Source organism: Saimiri boliviensis, chromosome 8 (genome assembly GCF_048565385.1).
Source record: "Saimiri boliviensis isolate mSaiBol1 chromosome 8, mSaiBol1.pri, whole genome shotgun sequence".
NCBI classification, from domain to species: domain Eukaryota; kingdom Metazoa; phylum Chordata; class Mammalia; order Primates; family Cebidae; genus Saimiri; species Saimiri boliviensis.
In genome coordinates, this window is record NC_133456.1 from 73776388 (window position 1) to 73803976 (window position 27589).

The following is a 27589-nucleotide window of genomic DNA, read 5'->3' on the forward strand; positions in this document are numbered from 1 at the left end:
CAAAGTTGTACAAACATTACTACCATCTAATTCCACAACATTATCGCTGCCCCAAAAAGAAACCTCTTGTCCACAGTCACTGTCTATTCTCTCTTTCCCTGGTCCACCAAAACCACTAATCTAATTTCTGTCTCTGTGGATTTGCCTATTCTGGCCATTTCATATAAATGAAATCACATAATATGTTACTTTCTGTGTCTGGCTTCTTACCTTTAACATGTTTTCAAGGTTCATCCATTTTATTGACTGCATCCGTATTTCATTCTATTCCTTTGTATTGCCAAATACTAGTTCCTCTGTGTATTTTCCGTACCTTGTTTAACCATTCATCAACGGACATCTGGGTTGTTTCCACTTTTTGGCTATTAAGATTAATGCTGCTGTTAACATTTGTATGTAAGTTTTTTAATGGACATATGTTTCATTTATTTTGGGTTAGCTAGGAGTAGAACTGCTAAGTCATATGGTAACTCTATGTTTAACATTTTGAGTAACTGCCAAACTGTTTTCCAAAGTGGCTACACCATTTTATGTTCCCACCAACAGTGCATAAGGGTTCTAATTTGTCCACAACCTCACCAACACTTGTTATCTTTCTTTTTAAATATCGCCATTCCAGTTGGTGTGAAGTGATATTCATTATGGCTTCAAAATGTAATTCTTAAATGGTACAGTCTAAAAATAGTAAACAATTAAATGACTATCCACCTTAGCCAGATCAAACTAGTTTTACAGAAGCTGTTGTAATTTAATCTGAATGTTAACCATCAGAGGTCTATGACTAGGTGATCATTTCTCCAGTGTTTGAATCGAGGTGCTTACCACTCAACAAAAAGTAACCAAGTGATAACATCTTGTTATAATAGAGTTTCTGATATCTTGTTAAACAGAGCACTAATATACTTATTGCCTCTCATTATACTGAATTCATATGTACATGTATTTTTATTCCATGTTGTTCAAAAAAAGCTTTGAAGCAACTTTTCAAAAAGGGATATATGATATAGAATTTTTTAAATAGACTTGTTTCTGAACAAATGGTATACTAGGCAACCTGAATAATCCTTCTGCAACTGAAAAATGCTAGAAAAAAATTAATATTCCTCACTACATTGATGAACTGACAAAAGGAAGGAATATTCAGGCAGAAACCCAAGTAAAGGTAGAAATTCAGAGAAGCAACTGGAAAATTGAGCACAATGTTTACTTTGAGGATATTTGCTGGGTTAGGTGAAATTTAGCTTTGGCTTCTGTAACCTTTTAGAAGCTGAGGGTTCATGAAACAAAGCTTAAGGCTTACTGTAGATATTATAAAAAGAAACTCACCAAAAGTTAACATCAGTGTAAGAGTAAATTATAAGTAAACCCATGCCTACAGCGGTTTTCTATAGCTTAAAATCAGGACACATGAGAAAAGAGGGGAGGAAAAATTGTGTAACTCATAAGCAAAAGCTGTCCTTCCACAGATTCCAGCCAAACTTCAGACTTCCAGGCTGGTCCAGAAATGTCAAGTTCTTTGTTTAGTCTACAGCAATCCTGTAGTAATAGCGTCCCTAGGCATCTGGAGAAAGCAAAAGCAAATCCTAAATGAAGGAATTCCAGGGGATAGCATTCTGTGGGATAAACTGGAGTTCACAGTTAAAAATCACAAAACATACAAACGAGCAAGGCACTTAGTAAAATCAGGTAAAATCGGATCTGCAAAGATTCAAATATTGGAACTATCAGAAACACAACATAAAATATGTTTCTTATGTTCACAGAAATAAAAGATATGAGTGAAAACGAGTAACTACTAAAAATGAGAAAGTCCTGGCCAGGTGTGGTGGCTCACGCCTGTAATCCAAGCACTTTGGAGGCCAAGGTGGGCGGATCACCAGAGGTCGGGAGTTCAAGACCAGCCTGACCAAAATGGTGAAACCCTGTCTTAAAAAAAAAAAAAAAAAAAAAAAGAGAAAGTCTTTTTCAAAATGACTATTTGAAAAAGAATCAGATAGATCAGTACAATACTTAAAAAAAAAGATTAAAAACTCAATGCATTAATTTCATTAATTTAATGCATTCTATACTGCCTTCTAGAGAATTTCTTTGGATATGCTTTCCACTTAACTTTGTTCAGATTGTGAACAAAGTGGAAGGCATATCCGAAGAAATTCTCCAGAAGGTAGTATAGAGTGACAAAGACATTAAATATGAAACAGACAATATAAAATAAAGGTTAAAAAATGAATGACACAGCGAAAACACATAATACATATCTAATCAAAGTTCCAGAAGAAGAAGAGAAGATAATGAGAATGAGGAAAGGACAGTATTTGAAAGTGGCCAGGTATTTTCTAAAATTGATGATGGACATCAATCCACAGATTGATGAAGCTAAATTAATTCTCAGCAGGATAAATAAAAAGAATTCCAATATAGAGACACAGAGAAATCAGAACACCAAAAACAAAGATACTATCTTAAAGGCAGCTAAAGAAAAAAAAGATAACTTGCAAAGGAGTGACAATTGACAGCTAACTTCTTCATAGCAACAAAGAAATCCAGAAAATGGTGGTATGATCTTCAATATACTAGAAGTCTATTGTACTATTATATTCAGTGAAAATAACTTTGAAGAACAGTTAAAAACAAAAATATGCTCAACTTCACTCATGAGAAATGTAAATTAAAACCACTGAGATACCACTTCTCATCTATAATGTTGGCAAAAACTCAAAAGCTTGACGATATACTCTGTTGGTAAAGCTATTAGAAAATAGGCATTCTTATATGTTGCTGGTGGGAGGGCAAATGGTACAACCCATATGAAACAGAATTTGGCAATATCTAACAAAACTACATATGTATTTATTATTTGATCCAGCAATCCCACTTCTAGGGCCTTAAAGATAAGCCTCCACAAATATATCTTAACAGATGCACAAGATACTTACTGCAACATTATTTGCAAAAGTAAAATACGAGAAACAAACAAAATGCTCAGCAATAAGAAATTGGTTAGAAACCTATTACACAAGCCAGGCATGGTGGCTCACGCCTGTTTTTGGGAGGCCGAGGTGGGTGGATCACCTGATGTTAGGAGTTTTTGAGACCAGTCTGGTCAACACAGTGAAACCCTGTCTCTACTAAAAATACAAAAAATTAGCCAGGCATGGTGGCACACACCTGAATCATAGCTACTGAGAAGTCTGAGGCAGGAGAATCCCTTGAACCCTGGGGACGAAGGTTGCAGGCAATGAGCACAGATGGCAGATCGCGCTACAGCACTCCAGCCTGGGCGACAGAATGAGATTCTTGTCTCAAAAAAAACCAACAACAACAACAAAAAACTGTTACACATATATGCAACAAAGCAGCATGCAAGCATAAAGAAATGAGAAAGAAGCCACCTGTAATCCCAGCACTTTTGTTTGAGAGGCTGAGGTGGGCAGATCGCTTGAGCTCAGGAGTTCGAGACCATCCTGGGCATCATGGTGAAATCCCAACTCTACAAAAAACAGAAAAATTAGCTGGGCTTGGTGGTGCATGCCTGTAGTCCCAGTTACTTAGGAGGCTGAGGTGGGATGATGGCTTGAGCCCAGGAGTTCAAGGATGCAGTGAGCTATGACTGTGCCACTGCATTCCAGCCTGGGTGATAAAGTGAGACTCTGTCACAAAAAGAAATACATGTGTGTATACACACACACACACACACACACACACACACAATATATATATATATTTAGAGGAGACGGATTCAAATGCAGTAGAAGGTATTAAAATACAAATAAAACTTTTTAGTATTCTTTTTTACCTGGGTTGACTTTATTCTGGAGACAGTAACACCAAATAGTTTGACTTCTGAACCATGAAAATTTTTATATATTCAAAAATTAAAATCAAATAAAAAAGATGGAGACTAATATTTCCAGGAATATGGAACAGATACGTTTCCCTATTCCTCCCACTAAGTACAACTGAAAACCCTAGACATTGCATATAAAACAAACAGAAAAAGACTGAGAGGTGGAGAGAAGCCTAACTAACTAGGGGCCTAGGGGCCCAAGCAACCACATGGTAGTGAGTTCTGGCGGTTTCCTGTGTCGTATTCTCCTCCTCCCAGTTGCCAGACTTGAAGCTAAAGAAGCTGTCAACCAGGAAGCACAAATGGCAGCAGACAGAAGCCCTAACAAATGCCTGCTCTCTCTAGCCAAGGGACCAGAGAAGGAGCAACCTAAAATGACCAAAAAAAAAAAAAAAAAAAACTGAGAGAATAACCGTTCCAATCCAGCCAAACATCAGAGAAACAACAACAAAAACTGTGTACTTCACCCCAATCAATGCCAGTAAAGGCTGAGAACTAGAGTGAAAGATGAACTTCCATTCTTGAAAGGCTCTAAAAAGGCACCTCAACACTGTAGCCAGGAAGCGTCAGAAGCCTCACTGCAAGTCAGGACTCAGTGATACTGAGGCCACCTCCACTGTGGTGGCAGGAGAGGCCTAAGGGAGAGCAAAAACTCCCACTCCCACCCAGAGATACCAAGGAGCCAGCCTCATCTCCAGGGTGTCAGTGGAGGGTGAGTGTGGAACATGGACTTCTATCTCCATCTGGCAATAAGGAGGGTGCAGCCCCTTCCTCTACTAGAATGGTATCCGAAAAAAAGCCAGTAAAAACAGAAGATCTTATTTAATTAAGATTCAGTCTCTAAACATAATGGAAAAATGTTCAGGTTTTTTTTTGAGACGGAGTTTCGCTCTTGTTACCCAGGCTAGAGTGCAATGGCGCGATCTCGGCTCACCTCAACCTCCGCCTTCTGGGTTCAGGCAATTCTCCTGCCTCAGCCTCCTGAGTAGCTGGGATTGCAGGCACGTGCCACCATGCCCAGCTAATCTTTTGTATTTTTAGTAGAGACGGGGTTTCACCATGTTGACCAGGATGGTCTCGATCTCTTGACCTTGTGATCCACCCGCCTCGGCCTCCCAAAGTGCTGGGAAATGTTCAAGTTTTAATTGAAAATCATTTGTCATAACAACAAACCAGGGAGAACTCAAACTAAATGAAAAATAACAATCAACAGATGCCAATACTGAGATGACAGAGACGTCAGAATGATCTGACAATAAATTTAAAGCAGCATTAAAAAAAATGCTTCAGTGAGCAAGTGCAAACATCCCTAAAGCAAATGAAAATGTAGAAAGCCTCGGAAAAGAAAGAATCCCAGCAAAGACAACAAGAACAAAGAACTAGCCCGGGCGCGGTGGCTCACGCCTGTGTAATCCCAGCACTCTGGGAGGCAGATGGATCACCTGAGATCAGGAGTTGGAGACCAGCCTGGCCAACATGGTAAAACCCCATCTCTACTAAAAAATGATAATACAAAAATTAGCCAGAGGCTGGGAAAGATGTGGAGAGGGGATGAATAGAAGTTGGTTAATGGGTACGAACATACATTAGATAGAAGGGATAATTTCTGATATCTGATAGCAGAGTAGGGTGACTACAGGTAAAACAATGTATTGAACATTTTAAAATAATTAAAACAGAGAACTTGAAATGTTCCCAACCTACAGAAATGATAAATACTCAAAGTGATGAATACCCAAAATACCCTGACTTGATCACACATTCTACACATGTAACAAAATATCATATATAACCCACAAATATATAAAAATATTGTGTCAGTGAAAAATTAAATTGACTTTTTAAAAAGATGCACAAAGAAGACATTCAAAAATACTAGAGCTAAATCAAAGTGGAATTCAAAAAAATGTTCAAATAAATCACATGAAGGCAGGAAAAAGAAAAGAGAAATGAAAAACAGGGAGAGCAAACAAAATAAAATTTAAAATGGCAGACATAATCTATAACTTATCAATAATCACATAAATTATAAATGTCCTAAAATATCAATTAAAAGAGAGATTGGCAGAATGGCTTGCAAAGCAGGACAAAACGTATACCGTGTACAAGAAACTTACTACAAATTTAACAGTACAATCAGGTTGAAAATAAAAGGAAGGAAAAGATACATCATGGGAACAGTAATCAAAAGAAAGCAGGTATGGTTGTATTACTATCAAGTAAAGTCAACTTCAGAGAAAAGAAAACCAGGTACAGAGAGAGACATCAGATAATGAAAAAAGAGTCAGTTTAACAAGAAGATATTAGCAATCTTAAATAAGTATGCATCAGACAAAAGAACTACAGATATCTGGCTGGCGGGCACAGTAACTCACGCCTGTAATCTCAGCACTTTGGGAGGCCAAGGTGGGTGGATCACTTGAGGTCAGGAGTTTGAGACCAGCCTGACCAACATGGTGAAACCTCATTTGTACTGAAAATACAAAAATTAGCTGGGCATGGTGGCAGACATCTATAATTCCAGCTACTCAGGAGGCTGTAATGCAGTGGTGCAATCTCAGCTCACTGCACCCTCCGCCTCCTGGGTTCAAGCAAGACTCCATCTCAAAAGAAAAAAAAATCTGGCTGGACATGGTGGCTCATGGCTGTAATCAATCCCAGCACTCTGGGAGGCCATGGTGGTCAGATCACTTGAGGTCAAGAGTTCGAGACCAGCCAGGCCAAAATGGAGAAACCCCATTTCTACTAAAAACACAAAAATTAGGTGGCATGGTGGAAGGTGCCTGTAATCCCAGCTACTCAGGAGGCTACAGCAGGAGAATCACCTGAACCCAGGAGGTAGATGTTGTAGTGCTGCACCACTGCACTCCAGCCTGGGTGACAGAGCGAGAGAGACTCCGTCTCAAAAAAAAAAAAAAAAAAAAAAAAAAAAAAACCTGCAAATACGCAAATATCTGTGGGTAAACTAACAGACTTAAAAGGACAAACCCACAATTTGCTTGAATCCTTCTGATGTGGCTTGGCTGTGTCCCCACCTAAAGTTCATCTTGAATTCTCACATGTTGTAGGAGGGACCTGGTGGAAGGTAACTGAATTATGAGGGCAGGACTTTCCAGTGCTATTCTCATGATAGTGAATAAGTCTCACAAGATCTGATGGTTATAAAAAGGGGAGTTTCCCTGCACAAGCTCTCTCTTTGCCTGCTGCCATATGTGTAAGACTTGACTTGCTTCTGCCTGCCTTCTGCCGTGACTGTGAGGCTTCCCAGCCACATGCAACTTCTTCATAAATTGCCCAGTCTCAGGTATGTCTGTATCAGCTTCATGAAAATGAACTAATACACCCTCTTTCAACAATTGACAGAACATACAGACAGAAAATAAGCCAGGATATAGAAGAACTCAGTGACAAAATCAATAAACAGGATCTAAAAGACATTTATACAACACTTCATCTGCAGCAGCAGCAGCATACTCATTCTTTCCACATGTCCATGACACTTGAGCCATATCCTGGGCCATAAAACAAACCTCACCAATTTCAAAATAATTAAAATCATACAAAGTAGAATCAAGCTAGAAACTAATTAATAGAAAGGCAGAAAAATCTCCAAACACTTGGAATTACCTATGGTCAGACAGGAAGTTTTGAGGGAAACCAAAAGTTACACAGAACTGAAAAAAAGTGAAAATGAAACACACCAAAATTTATGATACACAGCTAAAGCAGTGCTGAAAGGAATTTTACAGTAATAAATGCACATATTAGGGAAAAAAAGCCTCAAATCAGTAATCTCAACTCCCACCCTCATGAAGTTAGAAAAAGCAGCACAAAATAAACCCAAAGTGAGCAGAAAGAAGGGTATAATAAAGATGAGAGCAGAAATCAAAGACATATTAAACAGAAAAACCAACAGAAAGAAAATCAGTGAAACACAGAATTGCCTCTTTTAAAAGGTCAATGAAGCTGACAAATCTCTAACAAGACAGACAAAGAATAAAGACAAATGACACAAATTACCAGCACCAGAAATGAAACAGAGGATGTCACTGCATACCACAGAGACATCAGAAGTATAAGGAACTATTATTAACAACCGTAAAAGCATAAATTTGACAACTCAAAATGTAATAAACCAATTCCTGAAAAAATGCATACTATCTACACTCATCCCTTGGTAATAATTCAAACAGCACTATAAGAAGAAGAAAACTGAATCAGTAATTTTATTTATTTATGTATTAGATGGAGTCTTGCTCTGTCACCCAGGCTGGAGTACAGTGGCAAGATCTTGGCTCACTGCAACCTCCGCCTCCCGGGTTCAAGGAATTCTCCTGCCTCCGCCTCCCCAGTAGCTGGGATTACAGGTGTGTGCCACCACATCCTGCTAATTTTTTATATTTTTGGTAGGACAGAGTTTCATCATGTTGGCTGGGCTGGTCTCGAACTCCTGACCTCAATGACCCACCAGCCTCAGCCTCCCAAAGTGCTGGGATTATAAGCATGAGCCACCATGCCCAGACTGAATTCATAATTTTTAAACTAAAAAAAAAAAAATACATACACATACACACACACACACACACACACACACACACACACACACACGTATCTATCTAGGCCCAGATGGTTTCACTGGAGCATTCTACCAAATGTTTGAAGAAAATTTAATAACAGTTCTACATGTTTTCATCAAGAAAATAGAAAAAGGGGAAAAACTTTCTAATTCATTGCATGAAGCTAGTATTACCGGACACCAAAACCAGATGATCAGTAAGAAAAGAAAAAACACTATAGACCAAGACTTGTCATAAATATAGACATAAAAATATTTAACAAACTATTAGCAAATAGAATTCAACAATATATTAAAAGAATTATACCTTAATTAAGTGGGCTTTATTCCATGGATGCAAGGCTGGTTCAATACTTGAAAATAAATCGATATAATCTACCATATTAACAGGTCAACAAAGAAGAATTACATGATCCTATCATTGATTTTAAAAAAGTATCTGACAAAATTTGATACCCATTCAAGATTTTTTAAATAACCTCTCAGAAAATAGGAATAGAGGAGGAACTTCCTCAACTTAATAAGGAGCATCTACAAAAAATCTACTGCTAACATTATACTTAAAGGTGAAAGATTTGGCTGGGCACAGTGGTTCACACCTGTGAGCCCAACAGTCTGAGAGGCCAAGGTGGGAGGATTGCTTGAGCCCAGAAATTCAAGACCAGCCTGGGCAAAATAGCGAGACACTTTTTTAGTTAGCTGGACATAGTGACATATGCTCATCGTTCCAGCTACCTGAGTGGTTGAAGCAAGAGGATCATTTGAGCCCAAGAGGTAGAGGCTGCAGTGAGCTATGATCACACCACTGCACTCCATCCTGGGTTACAGTGAGACCCTGTGAGGGAGGGAGGGAAAGAGAAAGAGAAAGAAAGAGAGAAAGAGAGAAAAAGAGAGAGAGACAGAGAGAGGAAGGAAGGACAGACGGACGGACGGACGGAAGGAAGGAAGGAGAAGGAGAAAGGAAAAGAAGAAGGGGGGAGGAGAGGAAGGGGAGAGAGGAGGCAGGAGGAAGAGAAGAGGAAGAAAAAGAGCAAGAAAGAAGACAATGACAATGAAAGAAAAAGTGGAAAAAAATTCAGTCTATCCAGCCGGGCTTGATGGCTCAGCCTGTAATCCTAGCACTTCGAAAGGCCAAGCTGGGCGATCACCTGAAGTCAGGAGTTTGAGACCAGCGTGGCCAAAGTGGCCAAACCTGTCTCTACTAAAAATACAAAAATTGGCTGAGCATGGTGGCACATGCTTTTAATCCCAGCTACTCAGGAGGGTTGAGACAGGAGAATCGCTTGAAACCGGGAGGTGGAGGTTACAGTGAGCCAAGATCGCCCCACTGCACTTCAGCCTGGGCAATAGAGCAAGACTCTGTATATTTAAAAAAAAAAAAAAATTAGTCTACCCAACTTAAAGACTTCTTATACAGCTATAGTAGGCAAGATTGTATGGTACTAGAAGAAGACGAGACATATTGACCAGTGGGACAAAATAAAAAGCCCAGAAATAGACCCACACAATATTATTAACAACGGTACAACAGCAACTCAATGGTGGAAAGATAATCTTTTCAACAAATGGTGCTGGAGTAACTGGACATCCATAGGCAAAGAAATGAATTGTGACCTAAGCCACAGGTTATAAAAAATTACTCATAATGAATCATGGAACTAAATATAAAACTTAAAACTATAAAGCTTTTAGAAAAGAAAAACACATGAAATCTTAAGCCTGGCAAAGGGTTCTTAAAAGCATCAAAAAGCACAATCCATAAAAGGAAAAACTGATAAATTGGATTCCACCAAAATTTAAAATTTTGTATCCCAACACACTCTGTTAACTTACCACATTACATAGCATCATCCCTCAGTATACACATGAGATTGGTTCCAGAACCCCCACCTGAGCATACTCAAGTCCCGCAGCTGGCCCTCAATATTCATGGGTTTCATATCCTGAGAATACTGTATTTTCAATCCACATTTGGTTGTAAAACCGAATTATAAGTAGACCCATACACTTCAAACCCATGTTGTTCAAGGGTCAACTATAAACGAATTATGCAGTTTTTTGGCATATAAATAAAGATAGGGGAAACTTCTGCTAAGGGGATGAAAGGACAAACAACAGACAGAGAAAATATTTGCAAACCACTAGACAAACGTCTAGTATCTATAATAAAGAACTCTCTCTTTGAAAAGGTCAACAAAATTGACAGACCGCTAGTCAGACTAATGAAGAAGAAAAGAGAGAAGTATCAAATAGGTACAATAAAAAATGATAAAGGGGATAACACACTGATCCCACAGAAATACAAACTACCATCAGAGAATACTATAAACACCTCTATGCAAATAAACTAGAAAATCTAGAAGAAATGAATAAATTTCTGTACACATACACCCTCCCCAGTCTAAACCAGGAGGAAGTCGAATCCCTGAATAGATCAATAATAAATTCTGAATTGAGGCAGTAATTAATAGCCTACCAACCAAAAAAAAAAAAAAAAAAAAAAAAAAAGCCCAGGATCAGATGTATTCACAGCTGAATTCCAGTAGAGAGACAAACAGAAGCTTTGTACCATTTCTTCTGAAACTATTCCAAACAACAGAAAAAGAGGTACTCCTCCCTAACTCATTTTAGGAGGCCAGCATCATCCTGATACCAAAGCCTGGCAGAGACACAACAACAACAAAAAATTATAGGCCAATATCCCTAATGAACATTGATACAAAAATCCTCACTAAAATAACTGGCAAACCGAATCCAGCAGCACATCAAAAAGCTTATCCACCATGATCAAGTTGGCTTCATCCCTGGGATGCAAGGCTGGTTCAACACAGGAAAACCAATAAATGTAATCCATCATGTAAAGAGAGCCAATGACAAAAACCACATGATTATCTCAATAGACGCAGAAAAGGCCTTCAATAAAATTCAACACCCCTTCATGGTAAAAACTCTCAAGAAATTAGGTATCAATGGAACATATCTCAAAATAGTAAAAGCTATTTATGACAAACCTACAGCCAATATCATACTGAATGGACAAAAGCTGGAAGCATTTCCTTTGAAAACCAGCACAAGACAAAGATGCCTTCTCTCACCACGCCTATTCAATATAGTACTGGAATTTCTGGCTAGGGAAATCAGGCAAGAGAAAGAAATAAAGCATACTTAAATAGAAAGAGAGGAAGTCAAATTGTCTCTGTTTGCAGGTGACATGATTGTATATTTGGAAAACCCCATCATCTCAGCCCAAAATCTCCTTAAGCTGATAAGCAACTTCAGCAAAGTCTCAGGACACAAAATCAATGTGCAAAAATCACAATCATTCTTGTACACCAATTAACAGAGAAACAGAAAGCCAAATCATGAGTGAATTCCCATTCCCAAATGCTACAAAGAGAATAAAATACCTAGGAATACAACTTACAAGGGATGTGAAGGACCTCTTCAAGGAAAACTGCAAATCACTGCTCAAGGAAATAAAAGAGGACACAAACAAATGAAAAAACATTCCATGCTCATGGACAGGAAGAATCAATATTGTGAAAATGGCCATACTGCCCAAAGTAATTTACAGATTCAACACTATCCCCATCAAGCTACCACTGACTTTCTTCACAGAATTAGAAAAAATTATTTTAAATTTCACATGGAACAATTCAAAGTAAAAAATTACTTTAAATTCCATACAAAATTTAAAGTAATTTCTTCTAATTCTGTGAAGAACAAGAGCCTGTATACCCAAGACAACCCTAAGCAAAAAGACAAGTGCCTGTATAGCCAAGATAATCCTAAGCAAAAAGAACAAAGCTAGAGGCATCATGCTACCTGACTTCAAACTATACTACAAGGCTACAGTAACCAAAACAGCATGGTACTGGTACCAAAACAGATATATCAACCAATGGAACAGAACAGAGGCTTCAGAAATAACACCACACATCTACAACCACTGATCTTTTACAAATCTGACAAAAACAAGCAATGGGAAAAGGATTCTCTATTTAATAAATGGTGCTGGGAAAACTGACTAGCTATATACAGAAAACTGTAACTGGACCCCTTCCTTACACCTTATACAAAAATTAACTCAAGATGGATTAAAGACTTAAACGTAAGACCTAAAACCATAAAAAACCCTGGAAGAAAACCTCGGCAATACCATTCAGGACATAGGCATGGGCAAAGACTTCATGACTAAAACACTGAAAGCAATGGCAACAAAAGCCAAAATCGACAAATGGGACCTAATTAAACTAAAGAACTTCTGCACAGCAAAAGAAACTTTCATCAGAGTAAACAAACAACCTACAGAATGTGAGAAAATTTTTGCAATCTAGCCACCTGACAAAGAGCTAATATCCAGAATCTACAAAGAACTTAAACAAATATTCAAGTAAAAAAAACCATCAAAAAGTAGGTGAAGGATATGAACAGACACTTCTCAAAAGAAGACACTTATGCCAACAAACATATGAAAAAAAGCTCATCACTGGTCATTAGAGAAATGCAAATTAAAACTACAATGAGATACCATCTCATGCCAGTTAGAATGGCGATCATTAAAAAGTCAGGAAAAAAACAGATGCTGGAGAGGATGTGGAAAAATAGGAATGCTTTTACACTGTTGGTGGGAATATAAATTAATTCAACCATTGTGGAAGACAGTGTGGCAATTCCTCAAGGATCTAGAACAAGAAATACCATTTGACCCAGCAATCCCATTACTGGGTATATACTCAAAGAATTATAAATCATTTTACTATAAAGACACATGCACATGTATGTTTACTGCAGCACTATTCACAATAGCAATGACTTGGAACCAACCCAAATGCCCATCAATGATAGACTGGATAAAGAAAATGTGGCATATGCACACCATGGACTACTATGCAGCCATAAAAAAGGATGAGTTAATGTCCTTTGCAGGGACATGGATGAAGCTGGAAACCATCATTCTCAGCAAACTGACACAAGAACAGAAAACCAAACACCCCACGTTCTCACTCATAAGTGGGAGATGAACAATAAGAACACACGGACACAGGAAGGAGAACATCACACACCGGGGCCTGTCGGTAGGTGGGGGGCTAGGTGAGGGATAGCATTAGGAGAAAAACCGTAATGTAGATGATGGGTTGATGGGTGCAGCAAACCACCATGGCATGTGTATACCTATGTAACAAACCTGCACGTTCTGTACATATATCTGAGAACTTAAAGTATTATAATAATAATAAATAAAAAAGAACTCTCAAAACTCAGTTTAAAAAATCCAATTAGAAAAGGATAAAAGACATGAACAGACATTTCACTAGAGAGGATATATAAATGGCAAATAAGCACATGAACATTAGCCATCAGGTGAATGCAAATTAAAACCAAAATAAGTCATCAATATACACCTGTTGTGGGCTGCATGTTGTCCCCCTCCCGAAATTCATATGTTGAAAGCCTAATCCTCAATGTGAGGGGTCTTAGGAAGTGGGGCCTTCGGGAAGTAATTCTTATAGGTCTTGAGAGTAAAGCCTTCATGAATGGGACTAGAGCCCTTATAAAAAAGACTCCAGGGCCTGGTGTGGTGGTTCACGCCTGTAATCCCAGCACTTTGGGAAGCACAGGTGGGTGGATCACTTGAGTCTCAGAGTTCGAGACCAGCCTGGACATCATGGTGAAACCTTGTCTCTACTAAATAAATAAATACAAAAATTGGCCAGACTTGGTGGCCCACACCCGGAATCCCAGCTAGTTGGAAGGCTGAGGCAGGAGAACTGCTTGAACCCAGAAGGCAAAGGCTGCAATGAGCAGAGATTGTGCCACTGCACTCCAGTCTGGAAGACAGGGTGAGACTCTGTCTCAAACAAACAAACAAACAAAAAAAAACCAAACAAACAAAAAACAAAAAGTGCTCTATCCCTCTTTCCACCAAGTGAGGACATGATGAGAAATCAGCAATCTAGAACCCAGAAGAACACAATGATGTTGGCACATGTATCTCAGTCTTCCAGCCTTTAGAACTGTGGGAAATAAACTTCTGTTGCATATAAGCCACCCAGTCTCTGGTAGTTGGTTACGGCACCTGAACTCACGAAGAGAAAAGCTATCAGAATGCCTAAAATAAAAACAGTGACAACACCAAATGCCAGTAAGCATGTGGTGAAGAAGCCAGACCAGTCATACATTGCTAGTGGGAATGTAAAATGGAGCAGAGCCTCTGGAAAACAGTTTGGCAGTTTCTTTAAAAAACTAAACAGGTAACTACCATACAGCCTAGCATCTGCACTCTTGAACATTTATACCAGAGAAATGAAGACTACATTCAAGCAGAAAACTGTACACAAATGTTTATAGCAGCTTTATCTGTAATAACTAAAAACTGAAAACAACTTAGATGTCCTTCAATAGGTGAAAAGTTAAAGGAACTGTGGTACATGTATACCATGAAATACTACTCAGCGATAAAAAGGAACAAACTACTAATATATCCAACAACCTGGATGGATTTCCAGAGACTTACATTGAACAAAAAAAGCCAATCACAAAAGGTTACATATTTTATGTTTCCACTTATATAACATTCTGGGAATAAAATTATAGAAATGAAGAATAGTTTAGTAAGTACTAGATCAGAAATCAGGTTTTTACTGGCAAGGGAGGTATAAGTATGCGGTGAAGAAACGCAAAGGATATACACACACAAATAAAGTCCTACATACAATAATCTCCTAGTAAAAATAAGCAGACTCAAAACCCAAATAATGGTTTCCATACCATTTCTCATACCACTTCTAAGGAACTCAGGTTCCTTAGAAAAATGATTTCCGATCTGGGGCAGGGAAATTATTAGGTAAGCCTGGGATATCTTGTGCCAGAAAACTGGGAAATGCTAAAAAAAAAAAAAAAAAAAAAAAAAAAAGATATATATTAAAAAGACACAGAAGCTGGCTTAAAGACAATTTGAACATTAAAAAGAATTGATTATAACGCATTGAAAAAAAAGAATCAATTTGGCTGGGCACAGTGTCTCATGCCTGTAATCCCAGCACTTTGGGAGGCCAAGGAGGGCATCGCTTGAGCTCACAAGTTCAAGACCAGCCTGGACAACACAGTAAAAGCCCATCTCCACAAAAATACAAAAAATTAGCCAGGCAGCCAGGCGCAGTGGCTTACACTTGAAATCCTAGCACTTTGGGAGACCAAGGTGGGAGGATCACAAGGTCAGGAGTTTGAAACTGGCCTAACCGACATAGTGAAACCCATCTCTACTAAAAATACAAAAATTAGCTGGGCATGGTGGCATGCATCTGTAGTACCAGCTACTCGCAAGGCTCAGGCAGGAGAATTGCTTGAACCTGGGAAGAAGAGGTTGTGGTGAGCCAAAATCATGCCACTGCACTCCAGTCTGGGCAACAGAGTGACTGTCTCAAAAAAAAAAAAAAAAAAAAAAAAAATTTAGCCAGGCATGCTAGCATGCTCCTGTGGTCCCAGCTACTTGGAGGCTGAGGTGGAAGGACTGCTTGAGCCTAGGAGGCAGAGGCTGTGGTGAGGTGACATCACGCATTGCACTCCGACCCGGGTAAAATCTGGTCTCAAAAAAAAAAAAGGAATCTATCTGTCTATAGTAACAGAAGATGGGGTACAGTAAGCTAACCTCTTCATTATAAAAGATGCCATCAAATGGTAGAAGGAATGACAAAAATTGGAAAATCACTGTTTGGCAACCACCAAGGTAGTAAGTGATGCATGCAAGGGCCTTCAGCCAATACTAACCACTGGGTTACGTTTGTTAGGGAACAGACTATTCACTCAGCATCAAAGTATCACCCCACAGATTACTTATTAAAAACAAAAGGGAAAAAAAAGTCAAAGCCTTCTTTATAACGGAAAGATGTGGTAGCTGCCACCTTAGCAAGACACATTATATGTTTTTTCAGGTGCTGCTGAGAAGGGCACAATATCACCCATGTAACAACGTGACAAAAATGTTTAAATCTAATCATGATGAAGCAATCAGGCAAATTCAGAATATAGGACCTTCTACAGACAGTTAAATTTTTTCAAAAAATTTAAGTCATCAAAAAAAGTGTGATTGGTTTAGATGACTAAAAGAGGCTAAAGTTACATAACAATGAAATGCAATATATGAATCTTGATTGAACCCTGGATGTTTTCAAAAGTCATTTTTTTTACAATTAAGAAAACTATGATAGATTGAATTACTGTTAATTACCTTTGGTGTGAGTATAGTATTGTGGTTATATAGAAAATTGTCCTCATTCTTAAGACAGGCATACCGATATATTTCTTTTTTTTTTTTTTTTTTTTTGGTCATACTGATATATTCTGGTATGAAGTGTCATGATGTTTGCAGCTTACTTCTAAATGTTTAGGGGGGAAGTGAGAGACAGCAAGAGAGTGTATAGTCAGAAATGGAAAAGATAAAGCAAGTGAGTCCAACAGACAGAATTTTCCATGAAATATCAAATTGTTATATTCTTAGTGCTTTTATTTCACTAAGGATCTATTAAAATGAGATAGAGATATACAGAAGTACATACGTATTACAGCAAAACATCCAGTTTTAAATGGACAAGTAAGCACTGGAGAAGTTAAATAATTTGTCCTGAATGAACTACTTGGGAAGCATTGTACAGACACAGCTGGAGGGTGTTCATATTACATATTGTTGGCACTCCAGATATTACACATTTTTGGCAGTATGCTTACAAAATACTCTTAAAATATCAGAAAATTCAAGAATAAGAGAAAAGCAAAGGAAAAATCCTGCAAATTTGAGTAAAATAACTTGCAAAGACTACAATTAGGTTTACTGACCCAGCATTCTAGCAGCCAGGACTCCTCCATTAACTAGTGCTTTTGCCATTTTTTCAGCACACACTGATGAGATTTCTAGAGTACCAAAGCTGAATATGTTCAGTTTCACTTTAACACAGGATAAGCTCTGTAATATCTGAATCCTTTGAAACTTGTTAACCCATGTTTGACATATATGATAGCTCTCTATTACTTGGTATATTTGATTAACCAGAGCTGTCCACTGCTTAACAATGGAGGAAAACAGGATGAAGCTGGGGAGTGAGAATTGGAGCAAAATATAAGATTGCATGGTAAAAAAGCAGAAATCGGCCGGGCGCGGTGGCTCAAGCCTGTAATCCCAGCACTTTGGGAGGCCGAGACGGGTGGATCACGAGGTCAAAAGATCGAGACCATCCTGGTCAACATGGTGAAACCCCGTCTCTACTAAAAATACAAAAAATTAGCTGGGCATGGTGGCGTGTGCCTGTAATCCCAGCTACTCAGGAGGCTGAGGCAGGAGAATTGCCTGAACCCAGGAGGCGGAGGTTGCGGTGAGCCGAGATCGCGCCATTGCACTCCAGCCTGGGTAACAAGAGCGAAACTCCGTCTCAAAAAAAAAAAAAAAAAAAAAGCAGAAATCATCACACAGGAACTATTACAAAATAGAACTTTCCACAATGAGAATAAAAAAATAATTTATAAATGTAATATTCAAAACATATATTTTTATTCTTTGTTGTTTTCCAGTGTTTAATTGAACAAATCAGTAAAGTCACAGAGTGGATTCCAATTAACCAGGACATTTGAGGAAGGGGAAAACAATTGTGGACTCTGACAATCACAACACTATGAGGCTGGCACTATTACCCCCACATTAGCGATATGAAAACTGAAAGAGAGATTAAGCAACTTCCCCAAACCATGTAACTATTAAGTAGGCAGAGCCCATTCAAACACGAAGTCTGACTCCAGTGCCTGCCATCAGGACATCTACGTTATCTAGTATTGCCACTGCTTTTTGCTTTTTACGGAGGAGGAGCTGATCCTTCCCTTTACTGAATACTTGCACTAAGTACTTTGCTTGTAATATATAGTTTGTTTATTTATTTATTTTTGAGACAGTCTCACTCTGTCTCCCAGGCTGGAGTGCAGTGGTGCAATCTCGACTCATTGCAACCTCTACCTCCTGGGTTCAAGCAATTCTTGTCCCTCAGCCTCCCAAGTTTACAGCCATGTGCCACCACGCCTAGTTTTTTGTTTGTTTTTTTTTTTTTGGCCACATTGACCAGGCTGGTCTCCAACTCCTGACCTCAGGTGATCCACCCGCCTTGGCCTCCCAAAGTGCTGGGATTACAGCGTGAGCCACTGCTCCCAGCCACAATATGTCATTTAATCTTCACAACAACTCTGTGAGGTAGAATTTTTTTGTTTTAAGAGATGGGGGTCTAACAATGTTGCTCCTGGGCCAAGGTGGTCCCGGGTAACTAGGAGTATAGGCACCCATCATGGTGCTTGGATCAAATAGAATTTTTATTCCTAAGAGTACACTGAAGCTGCAGGAAGTTTAGTAATCTATCCAAAGTCGCTCCGCAAACAGTAAGACTTGGAGTCCAAACACAGGCGTGTCTGACTCCACGGCCTTGCTCGTTGTTGGACTGTACTGTCTTCCACATTCTATGTATATAAGATTCCTTATTTTTTTTTTTTTTAAGAAAACAAATTGCCGGGCGCAGTGGCTCAAGCCTGTAATCCCAGCACTTTGGGAGGCCGAAGCAGGTGGATTACGAGGTCAAGAGATTGAGACCACCCTGGCCAACATGGTTAAACCCCATCTCTACTAAAAATACAAAAAAAATTAGCTGGGCATGGTGGCACGTGCCTGTAATCCCAGCTACTCAGGAGGCTGAGGCAGGAGAATTGCCTGAACCCAGGAGGCGGAGATTGCGGTGAGCGGAGATTGCGGTGAGCCGAGATCGCGCCATTGCACTCCAGCCTGGGTAACAAGAGTGAAACTCTGTCTCAAAAAAAAAAAAAAAAGAAAAAGAAAACAAATCTACTAGACAACTTTTGGTTGCCAAAGGCAAGTGTTCCTATATTGATTTGGAACTAATAACACAATTTCCCCGGAAACATTCTTTCCTATAATTAATGAGAACTCTAACATGAGAGAGCAAATTCGGATGAAGTGAGGACTTTGTAATGTGGGAAATTCTCATAGAAAGGCCCTCAAAAGTCATGTGGTTTAAATCTCTAATTCAACAGGCTTGGAAGCCAGTAATAATTAATGGTATGTATGCAAATCTAAAAAACGGCTTATGCCAGTTAAAGATTAGTTGAGGATACGACATGACTGAAGCTTCATATCATACAAATAATAAATCTGATATGAATAAATGTGCCGTCTTTTTGTCTTTTTTAAATTTTACTTTATTCAAATATTAAATTTTTTAATTGATATTAAATGTTTTTTAAAAGCATGGTTTTATAGAGTTCACAATCATTCCAAAAATATTCATACTGCATATAATTGCCCTTCTCTTAAAATCAGAAAGCATTCTCCACCTGCTGGTTCCAAAAGGAATTTAAAACAGCTGAAATCATCCTCACTATACCTTCAGTGGAACCAAGAAACCGACAGTCCTGGTTGCCAGCTGGTTTGTAAGATTTTGACACACATTTGCCACAGGCAGCTGGGGTACTACATGTGACCTTGGTCAAGTTTCCTAATCTTAAAAAATGAGGACAGTAACAGTACCTACTTCACAAGATTGTGTGTCGTTTAAATGAACACAAACATGCAAAAAGATTACAAAAAGCTATGTGCCCGCATATAGCCATGATGTGTGTTATTTGTTATTGCTGAAGTTTATGTGCGTCCATGATTGAAGCACCAGCTACGTGGAAAGACACCTCTCAGCTTTCTCTATCGCTGGAAGAGCTATGAAGAATCTCAGAGCTTCACCTCACACCTCTCCTCTTAAAATCTGTTATCTTCTTCCTTCAACCACTAGGCAAGGTTAGAATCCTCAATCCTAAGAAAAACTTTAGTTGACTTTTCCAACCAAACTACCATTCCCTATTTTTTGTTGTTATTGCTAGTTTCCATTGTCAAACTTCTTAAACACATTTTTTGGAGCTACTGTTACTGATATGATTCAGATGTACTTTAGGAAAACCAGCTGACATTTTCCCATGGAAGTCAGAACTTGATTTTGTGAGTTTTCCTAGAATTGTGTAAAAGCAGAAAAACAGAACAAATGGAATAATACAAAACCACAATGCTAACTGACTAATAAAAAGAAGCATATTTGCCCCAAGGTCCTGACAGTTGAACCCTCTAATCAGCTCCTTCTCTTCCTACAGCAAATCCATAAATAGAAAGCCAAATGTATAACCAAACATTTGCTGGCACAGCCCAGCTATAAGGACCAGAGATATTCAACTCTCTAGGCAGCATGCTACCTTCTCTGAACAGTCTTAAAAAACACTCCCAAATTCTGCCTCTCCAACTCCCATTTTTCTCTAACTCTATGCTGCCCATCTACCTTTTGCTGTGACAGTCTTTCTTTAGATATGCTAATATCATCTATTAGACTGCATCAAGTCCCACTCTTCCTGCTTTCAATCTGAAACAGACAATCTTTTAAGATGTCTTCTACAGAAAACTGAGCTCATTCATCATGTGATTTTCTTAAGCCAACTTTTGAGTTTTGCTGGTAGCACCTACATCATACCACATCCACCCACTCAGCCTCACCTGTCACCTTCAAATCACTTTCTCTTCCTTAACCCTTAACTTGAATGTCATTTCCTATCACATAAAAGTGACCTCTTTACAGTTCTCATCCTTCTGGATTTAACTACTGCAACTGATACAACTTGCCACCCATTTCTTAAAAACTTCCCCATCATTGGCTTTAATGGAACTGAGCTCTGTTGGTTCTGCTCATTAATTTTAAATTGCTCTACAGTGCAACGATGGTTAAGAGTCCACGTGTAGACTCGAACAGACCTAGTTCCGAATCCAGGCTCTACTCCTTACTATGTGCCCATGGAAAAGATCTAAGCCTTTTTCCTCAACTGTGAAATGGACATAATTACATAATTGGCTATTAAGTGCTCAGCATAATAGGCTTATTCTGGCACAAAGTAATCACTCAGTAAATATTAACAATTATGTCTGTGTCCTAATTCTTAGCTCCTAACACTCTGTTCTCTTTTTGCCTGGAAGAGCCTCAAACAGCTTTGACTAATGCTTGAATTAAGTATATTCCTGAAGTCACTGTTGCAAGACTAAACCTTTCACCCTCTTCTCCATAGTAATGAAAATCCCTATTTTTGTATTTCACCAATATCTAATAATTAGCCTGCTGAAAACCGGTTTCATCTTCGTACTCTTTCTTAGAACGGTAATTTCCCTTAGCTTCTGCCATATCGTATTTTCCAGATTTTTCTTCTCTAGTCATCTCTTCTTAGACTCCTCTGCCTGCTTATCCTCTTGTACCCAGACTCTGATATTCTAAAAGAAAACAATCTGGTGTTCTAAAGGGAAAGCTTAGTGCTTTTCTTTACTTCTTATGCTAGTCTCTCCCCTGGTGCCCATGCTTCATCACTGCTACAACTGCAACCTGTAAGTAAGTAAACTACTTCCTTACTATGTCTAGCCCAGACCTCTCCTCTGAGTTCTACATCCCTATATCTAACTGCCTACTAACATCACTATGTGAGGACAAAGGAAGCTTAAACTCAATAGATCCAAAACTAGATTCATGACTTTCCTCCAATCCTAGTCACCCAGTATTTTACTGTTGTTAGTGAATGGCACCACCATCCACAGCTGCATAAAGCAGAATTTTAGACGTTAACCTTAATGATCTTCCTCACCCTCCCCGACCAAATCTAATCAACCCTACAGATTTCACCTGAAATATCTCTCCAACACACTGACTTATCTCCACCTCCACCAACCTAATTTCTTATTCTAAGTATTCTAAGTAGCCACAAAATTCTACTTTACAATACCTACATGATTTCTTTCCCATCCCTCTTCTCTAACCAAGCCATGTATTTTTTTCTCTCTCAAGACACCTCTTGAAAACCTTCACTCATTAATTCAACCCAATATCACTCCTTACTGAAGAAAATGAATTCAGTCGTGGTTTATTCAGCTTAATAATCTATCTTTGACAGTGACACCAACAGAACATATGATGCTTTCCTCCCAGACAACATGCTCAGAAATGTGCAATTACCCAAATACACTAGTCATTTCCTTTAATAATGCATCAAGCACTGAATCTGTGAACATGCTTTACATCTTTTATAAACATGTACATATTTTTAATCCTTTTCTATAAGTTTATACATTTCACAAGATTAAAATCAACCACATAAAACTGAACTTCCTTTGTTTTGATTCTACCTTTTTTAAGCATTAGGATAATCCTCTCATTTTAGTATTCTCAGATTTGGCAAACAAACTGAAGTTTTCTCACCTCAATCATTTGTGATATTAAAAGATCTACAAAAGTAAACATAGTATGGGTCGGGCGCAGTGGCTCATGGATGTAATCCCAGCCCTTTGGGAGGCCGAGGTGAGGGCATCACCTGAGGTCACTAGTTCAAGACCAGCCTGGCCAACATGGTGAAACCCTGTCTCTACTAAAAATACAAAATTAGCTGAGAATGGTAGCACATGCCTGTAATCCCAGCTACTTGGGAGGCTGAGGCAGGAGAATCACTTGAACCTGAGAGGTGGAGTGAGCCAAGATTGCACTCCAGCCTGGGCAACAAAAGCGAAACTCTATCTCAAAAAAAAAAGTAAATACACTATGATTATGTCCTTACACTCTGCGTATCAGGTCCATAATGGTCCATACGGGTTCCAGTACAATCCAGCTGTATTCACATTTATATTCTGAGTTTCCATAATAATGTCTCATAAAGAGAAGGTGCTCAATATATGTTTAACAGAATTAAAGGAATTAGGCTTAGGACTGATACTGTAAACTTCATGAATACCAAAAAAGAGAGAGAGAGAGAGAGAGAGAGAGAGAGAGAGAGAACTTCTCAAATATGTTAACTCTGCTTATTTTGGGCTAAAAAGGGTAGAGAGAATGAATGGCCAGTACAACTGAGGAGACTGTAACTGAACACCTAGCTGCTTTAAATGAAGTCAAGCTTTTCGTGAATGAGATCACTGAGCTGCTGCCAGTGGAGGAAGTGTGGAAACCGGAGGATTGCCAAAGACTGGAAAAGAACAAATAACTGTAGTTCTGATTTTTTAAAAAACAGAAACAACTGCCAACGACAGTCCAGTATACTTGACGTCAATCCTTTTCTAAATTCAGATTATTTATTTAAAAACAGTTTCTAACCATTTAGAAAAGAAAATGGTAACCATTTGTGAAATCAACCTGAGCAGGTGTCCCCAAACTTTTTACAAAGGGGGCCAGTTTACTGTCCCTCAGACCGTTGGAGGACCACCACATACTGTGCTCCTCTCACTGACCACCAATGAAAGAGGTGCCCCTTCCTGAAGTGCGGCAGGGGGCCAGATAAATGGCCTCAGGGGGTTGCATGCGGCCTGTAGTTTGGGGACGCCTGAACCTGAGTTTTACCAGATTAATCTAATTTCTTCTTCTTTTTTTTTTTTTTTTTTTTTACAAGTGTATGTATAGATAGGTCACAGATCAAAAAGAGGCAGTAAAAACATGTGTTGGTAGGACTTCCACAAAGTATTTGACCAGGTTTCCATGACACCCATATACAAGCTAAATAGAAGATGGATAACAGTGCAACTGGGTGGCTAGGTAATTGTTTCAACAATCCTAACAAGTGCTCATCAATGAACTGCTATCAACCTGAAGGTCGGTTCTGCCAGCAAGCTTCAGGACTCTGTGGCTTACTCTTGTTCAACAATTTTATCAATAACTTTAATGAAGATGTACTGTAGTCCTGTTGGTATCCAATATGTCAACATGAACCTAGGAGACAGCTTATAAACATATTACGAAAAAGCCAGAATCTAAAAACATACAGAAAAAAAAAAAAAAGCTAATTCTAATAAAATGAAATTTAATAGAAAAAGATATCTAAGGGGTTAGTACCTGTGTCCAAAAATATATATGTAACTGTGAGACGGGCAAACAGTGGCTTGTCACATATGTTTAAAAAAAACACAGCTCAATGTCTTTGATGGCAAGCTTAGCTCAATCTGACAGCAGCAAGCTCAGTGTGTGATGAAGATATCAGAAAAGCTAATGTGATGCTAGCTGCAGCAGTAGTAGTATCTCGAACATTGGAGGTAATGGTCTTGTTCAACTTTAGACTGCTGAGACCACAACTGGAATACTGTCTGCCTTTCTAGGGGCCACAGTCTTCAAAGGATCAAAACCACCTTGGCACATGTTCCAAAGATGCTTAGGAGCCTGGATATTATTCCACAAAACGAAAGGCAGAAGGGACTGGAAATGTATAAATAGGACAAAGCAACGCCTTAAGAGAAAGATATGATCACCATCTTCATTCAGTCATTCAAGGAACATTATTGTCAAACCTATTTCAGGAAAGACACTGTGGGGATGGCCAGGGATACACAGAGAACAGAGTCCAAATGCGTGAGAAATTCATATGTGTATTCAGATATGTATATATGAAGAGTGGAAACAACCATGATCTAAAAAAGGATTCGATTGTTCTATATGATTTCATAAGGCAGAAATAGGAGCAGAAGAAAGAAGTTAGAAAGTAACTAATTTCAGCTCCATATAAGGAAGAGTATTTTAAGAGTCAAGGCTAATGAAGGGAAAAGCTGTCTGAGAAGACTGCCAGGTTCCCATCAGTAACGGTGTACTTAGAGAAGACACTGTCAAAATAAGACAGACAGTAACCTGGACTATCTTGAATATTCCTCGCATTCTACACAACGATTCTATGCTTTCCCAGGAAATGAATGAAAGTCCAGATTCTTTCTACTTGGGCATTTCAGAATCCCAGGTTTTCTAAAGTTGCTACTTCCAACTCGGTACCGTGTCCCACCCTGAAGCAATGCTTTATATTAATAAACGAGAACCGATCTGAGCACAATAGAAATAATGAGAAATAGGAAGACACTGACCCATCAGCAGATGGAACACCAAAAATCAATCCTGTTCCATGTGCCTGGAATTTGTAAATTTCTATCCTTTAATTCGTAAATTCGATTTAAATATCCATTTATGTTTTATTACTTTAAATAAGGGTTTGTGACAAATTGCATTCCTGTTGCCAGCTATTTTTTTCTACTCAACAAAGAAAAAAATCGCTTTAACTTAAGCTCACTTGGAAAATGTCCTAAATAAGCACTCCAGCACCCTCTATTATAAATTTATGTGGAAACTAACTTTAGAATATATTTCTTAAAAGGAATGATTCATCCAATATACTCGTCCAAATACTATTAGCTAATCAAATTGTGAAATTCTAATTAAATGGCTACTTAAGTTTAATCTATTTAAAAATCACAGGAAGGAGGATAAACACAGAGAAAAGGTTTAGACCATGTGGTTCTGGCTTTTATAAACTGGTTTAAGATTATTAAGCTTACTTTCATTCATTTCATTTTGTAATTCTGTAAGTGTCATTAATTGGCTTTAAATGGTACATCTGGGTATTGAAGGAGCTCGACCTTCCAAACTGTTAATATTAACTTCTTGGAAGCAAACCTTCCCACATTAGCGCTTTTTCTCCATTTCTGTACAATAAACGGGAAACAACTGGATTTCCAAGGGCTCTTTCTTTTAAATAGCAGCCCAGGAAGACAAAAGTGAGCGAGAAGAGAAGCATCTTTAACCAGCAGCCTTGAAAAAAGGGCTTCCCCTACGGCTGTCTGCTGGCTCTCCCCATTTCTCAACACGCTGCCTGGACGCTTCGGTTAAAAACACACACACACAGAAAGAAAAAGAAAAAAACCAGACTCCCGCTTCCCAGGGGCAGGAAGCTCCCTTTTGTAGAAGTAGGTAAAGAAAGAGGCGCGCCACGGGATTTCATCTCGTCGCCAAGGCAGCGCCAACCCGTCCGGCGCGAGGCAAGCTCCGGCTGGCCCCGAGCCCAGGGCGGCCCCAGCCCGCGGCCGAGCCCGGAGCCCCCGCGGCCGCGCAGTCCCGGCCGAGCCCGGACGGCCCGGCGGCCGACACCCCCACCCCGACCGCGGCGGAAGGCGGGAAGACGCGGCTCCACTTACAGTGACACCATCCTAGGTGACAGCACCAGTGCAGCTTGAAGCACTTGCCATGGCTGTGCGTGGCACAGATGGACAGCCCGTCGCACGGCTGGAAGTCGGGTCGGCGGGCGGCGCAACTCCGCGCCAGGGCCTGAGCCTCGTCGAGTTTCTCGCTCTTCCAACCCCGCTCGGGCGCCGGCGAGGCCGCCGCACTCATTTCCTCTCTCTCCGCGCGGAGCCGACACCGGGAGCCCGGGAGAAGCGACGTCTGGGCGGGCAGGTAGCCGAGTGGGGTGCGGACGCGGGAGGGCGCGGCGCGGGCCGGGAGTCACGCCAGCGCGCGGCGGCGGGAGCGCGGCGGTCCCAGGCTCGAGGAGGAGCCGCCCCGGGCGCTGCGACCGGGGCCGGGCCTGCCGCCTCCCTCCCTCCCTCGCTCGCTCCCTCGCTCCCTCGCTCCCTCGCTCCCTAGCTCCGCCGCTGCGCGCGCCGCCCGCGCCACACGCGCACACGCACGCGCACAGGCGCGCGCCGGCCGGCCCCGCGCGGCGTTCCTCAGCGAGCCGGCGTCCTCACCCCCACCCGGCCGGGGAACGCGGCCGCGGGCGTCCCCGCCCATCGCAGCCAGGTCCTCCTCACACACCCGCCACGGGGGGCCGTGGTGAACACACACGCCTCGGCCGCTTTGGACCCGAGAGGCGCTTCCCCGCAGGTGGCGCTGGCCGCCGAGGACCGACACGCGCGTCCGCACGCTCCACGGGGGGCAGCGCACTCCCGGCTCACGCCCACTCGAACCTCCGGGTGGCGCGGGCCCGGCACATCGCGGAGCGAGACTCACACACACACACACACACACACACACACACACACACACGGCCTCGCCCCACGCGCCTCACGTCTCCCGCGTACACACCTCCCCGGTCTGGGCACGAAGCCCCCAGGAGGCGCGCACACGCCCGTGCACACGCGCGCGCCCCACACACCCCCCCGGGCCGGCCTCCCTCCTGAGCGCCGCCAGCCCTGCCCGCCTCGCCCTGAACCCGGGCCCGCCCGCCCCGGCCTTCCCGCTCCCGCCCTTCCCGCTCCCTCCCCAACCTCGGCCGGGGCTGCGGCGCCTCCCCTTCCCCCCCCACCCCACCCCCGCCTCCGT

At 40.5% G+C, this 27589-nt stretch overlaps 1 protein-coding gene across 1 annotated transcript in view; it reads right to left on the reverse strand.

Annotated features, from left to right (window-relative positions):
- Window positions 1-27370, reverse strand: part of C8H3orf70 (chromosome 8 C3orf70 homolog) — an 88050-nt gene extending 60680 nt beyond the window's left edge. The window contains exon 1 of the mRNA XM_039478997.2: window positions 26464-27370. Coding sequence (XP_039334931.1) covers window positions 26464-26659 — 196 coding nt within the window. The 5' untranslated portion in view covers window positions 26660-27370. The remainder of the gene's footprint in view (window positions 1-26463) is intronic.
- Between the last annotated feature and the right edge of the window lie 219 nt (window positions 27371-27589).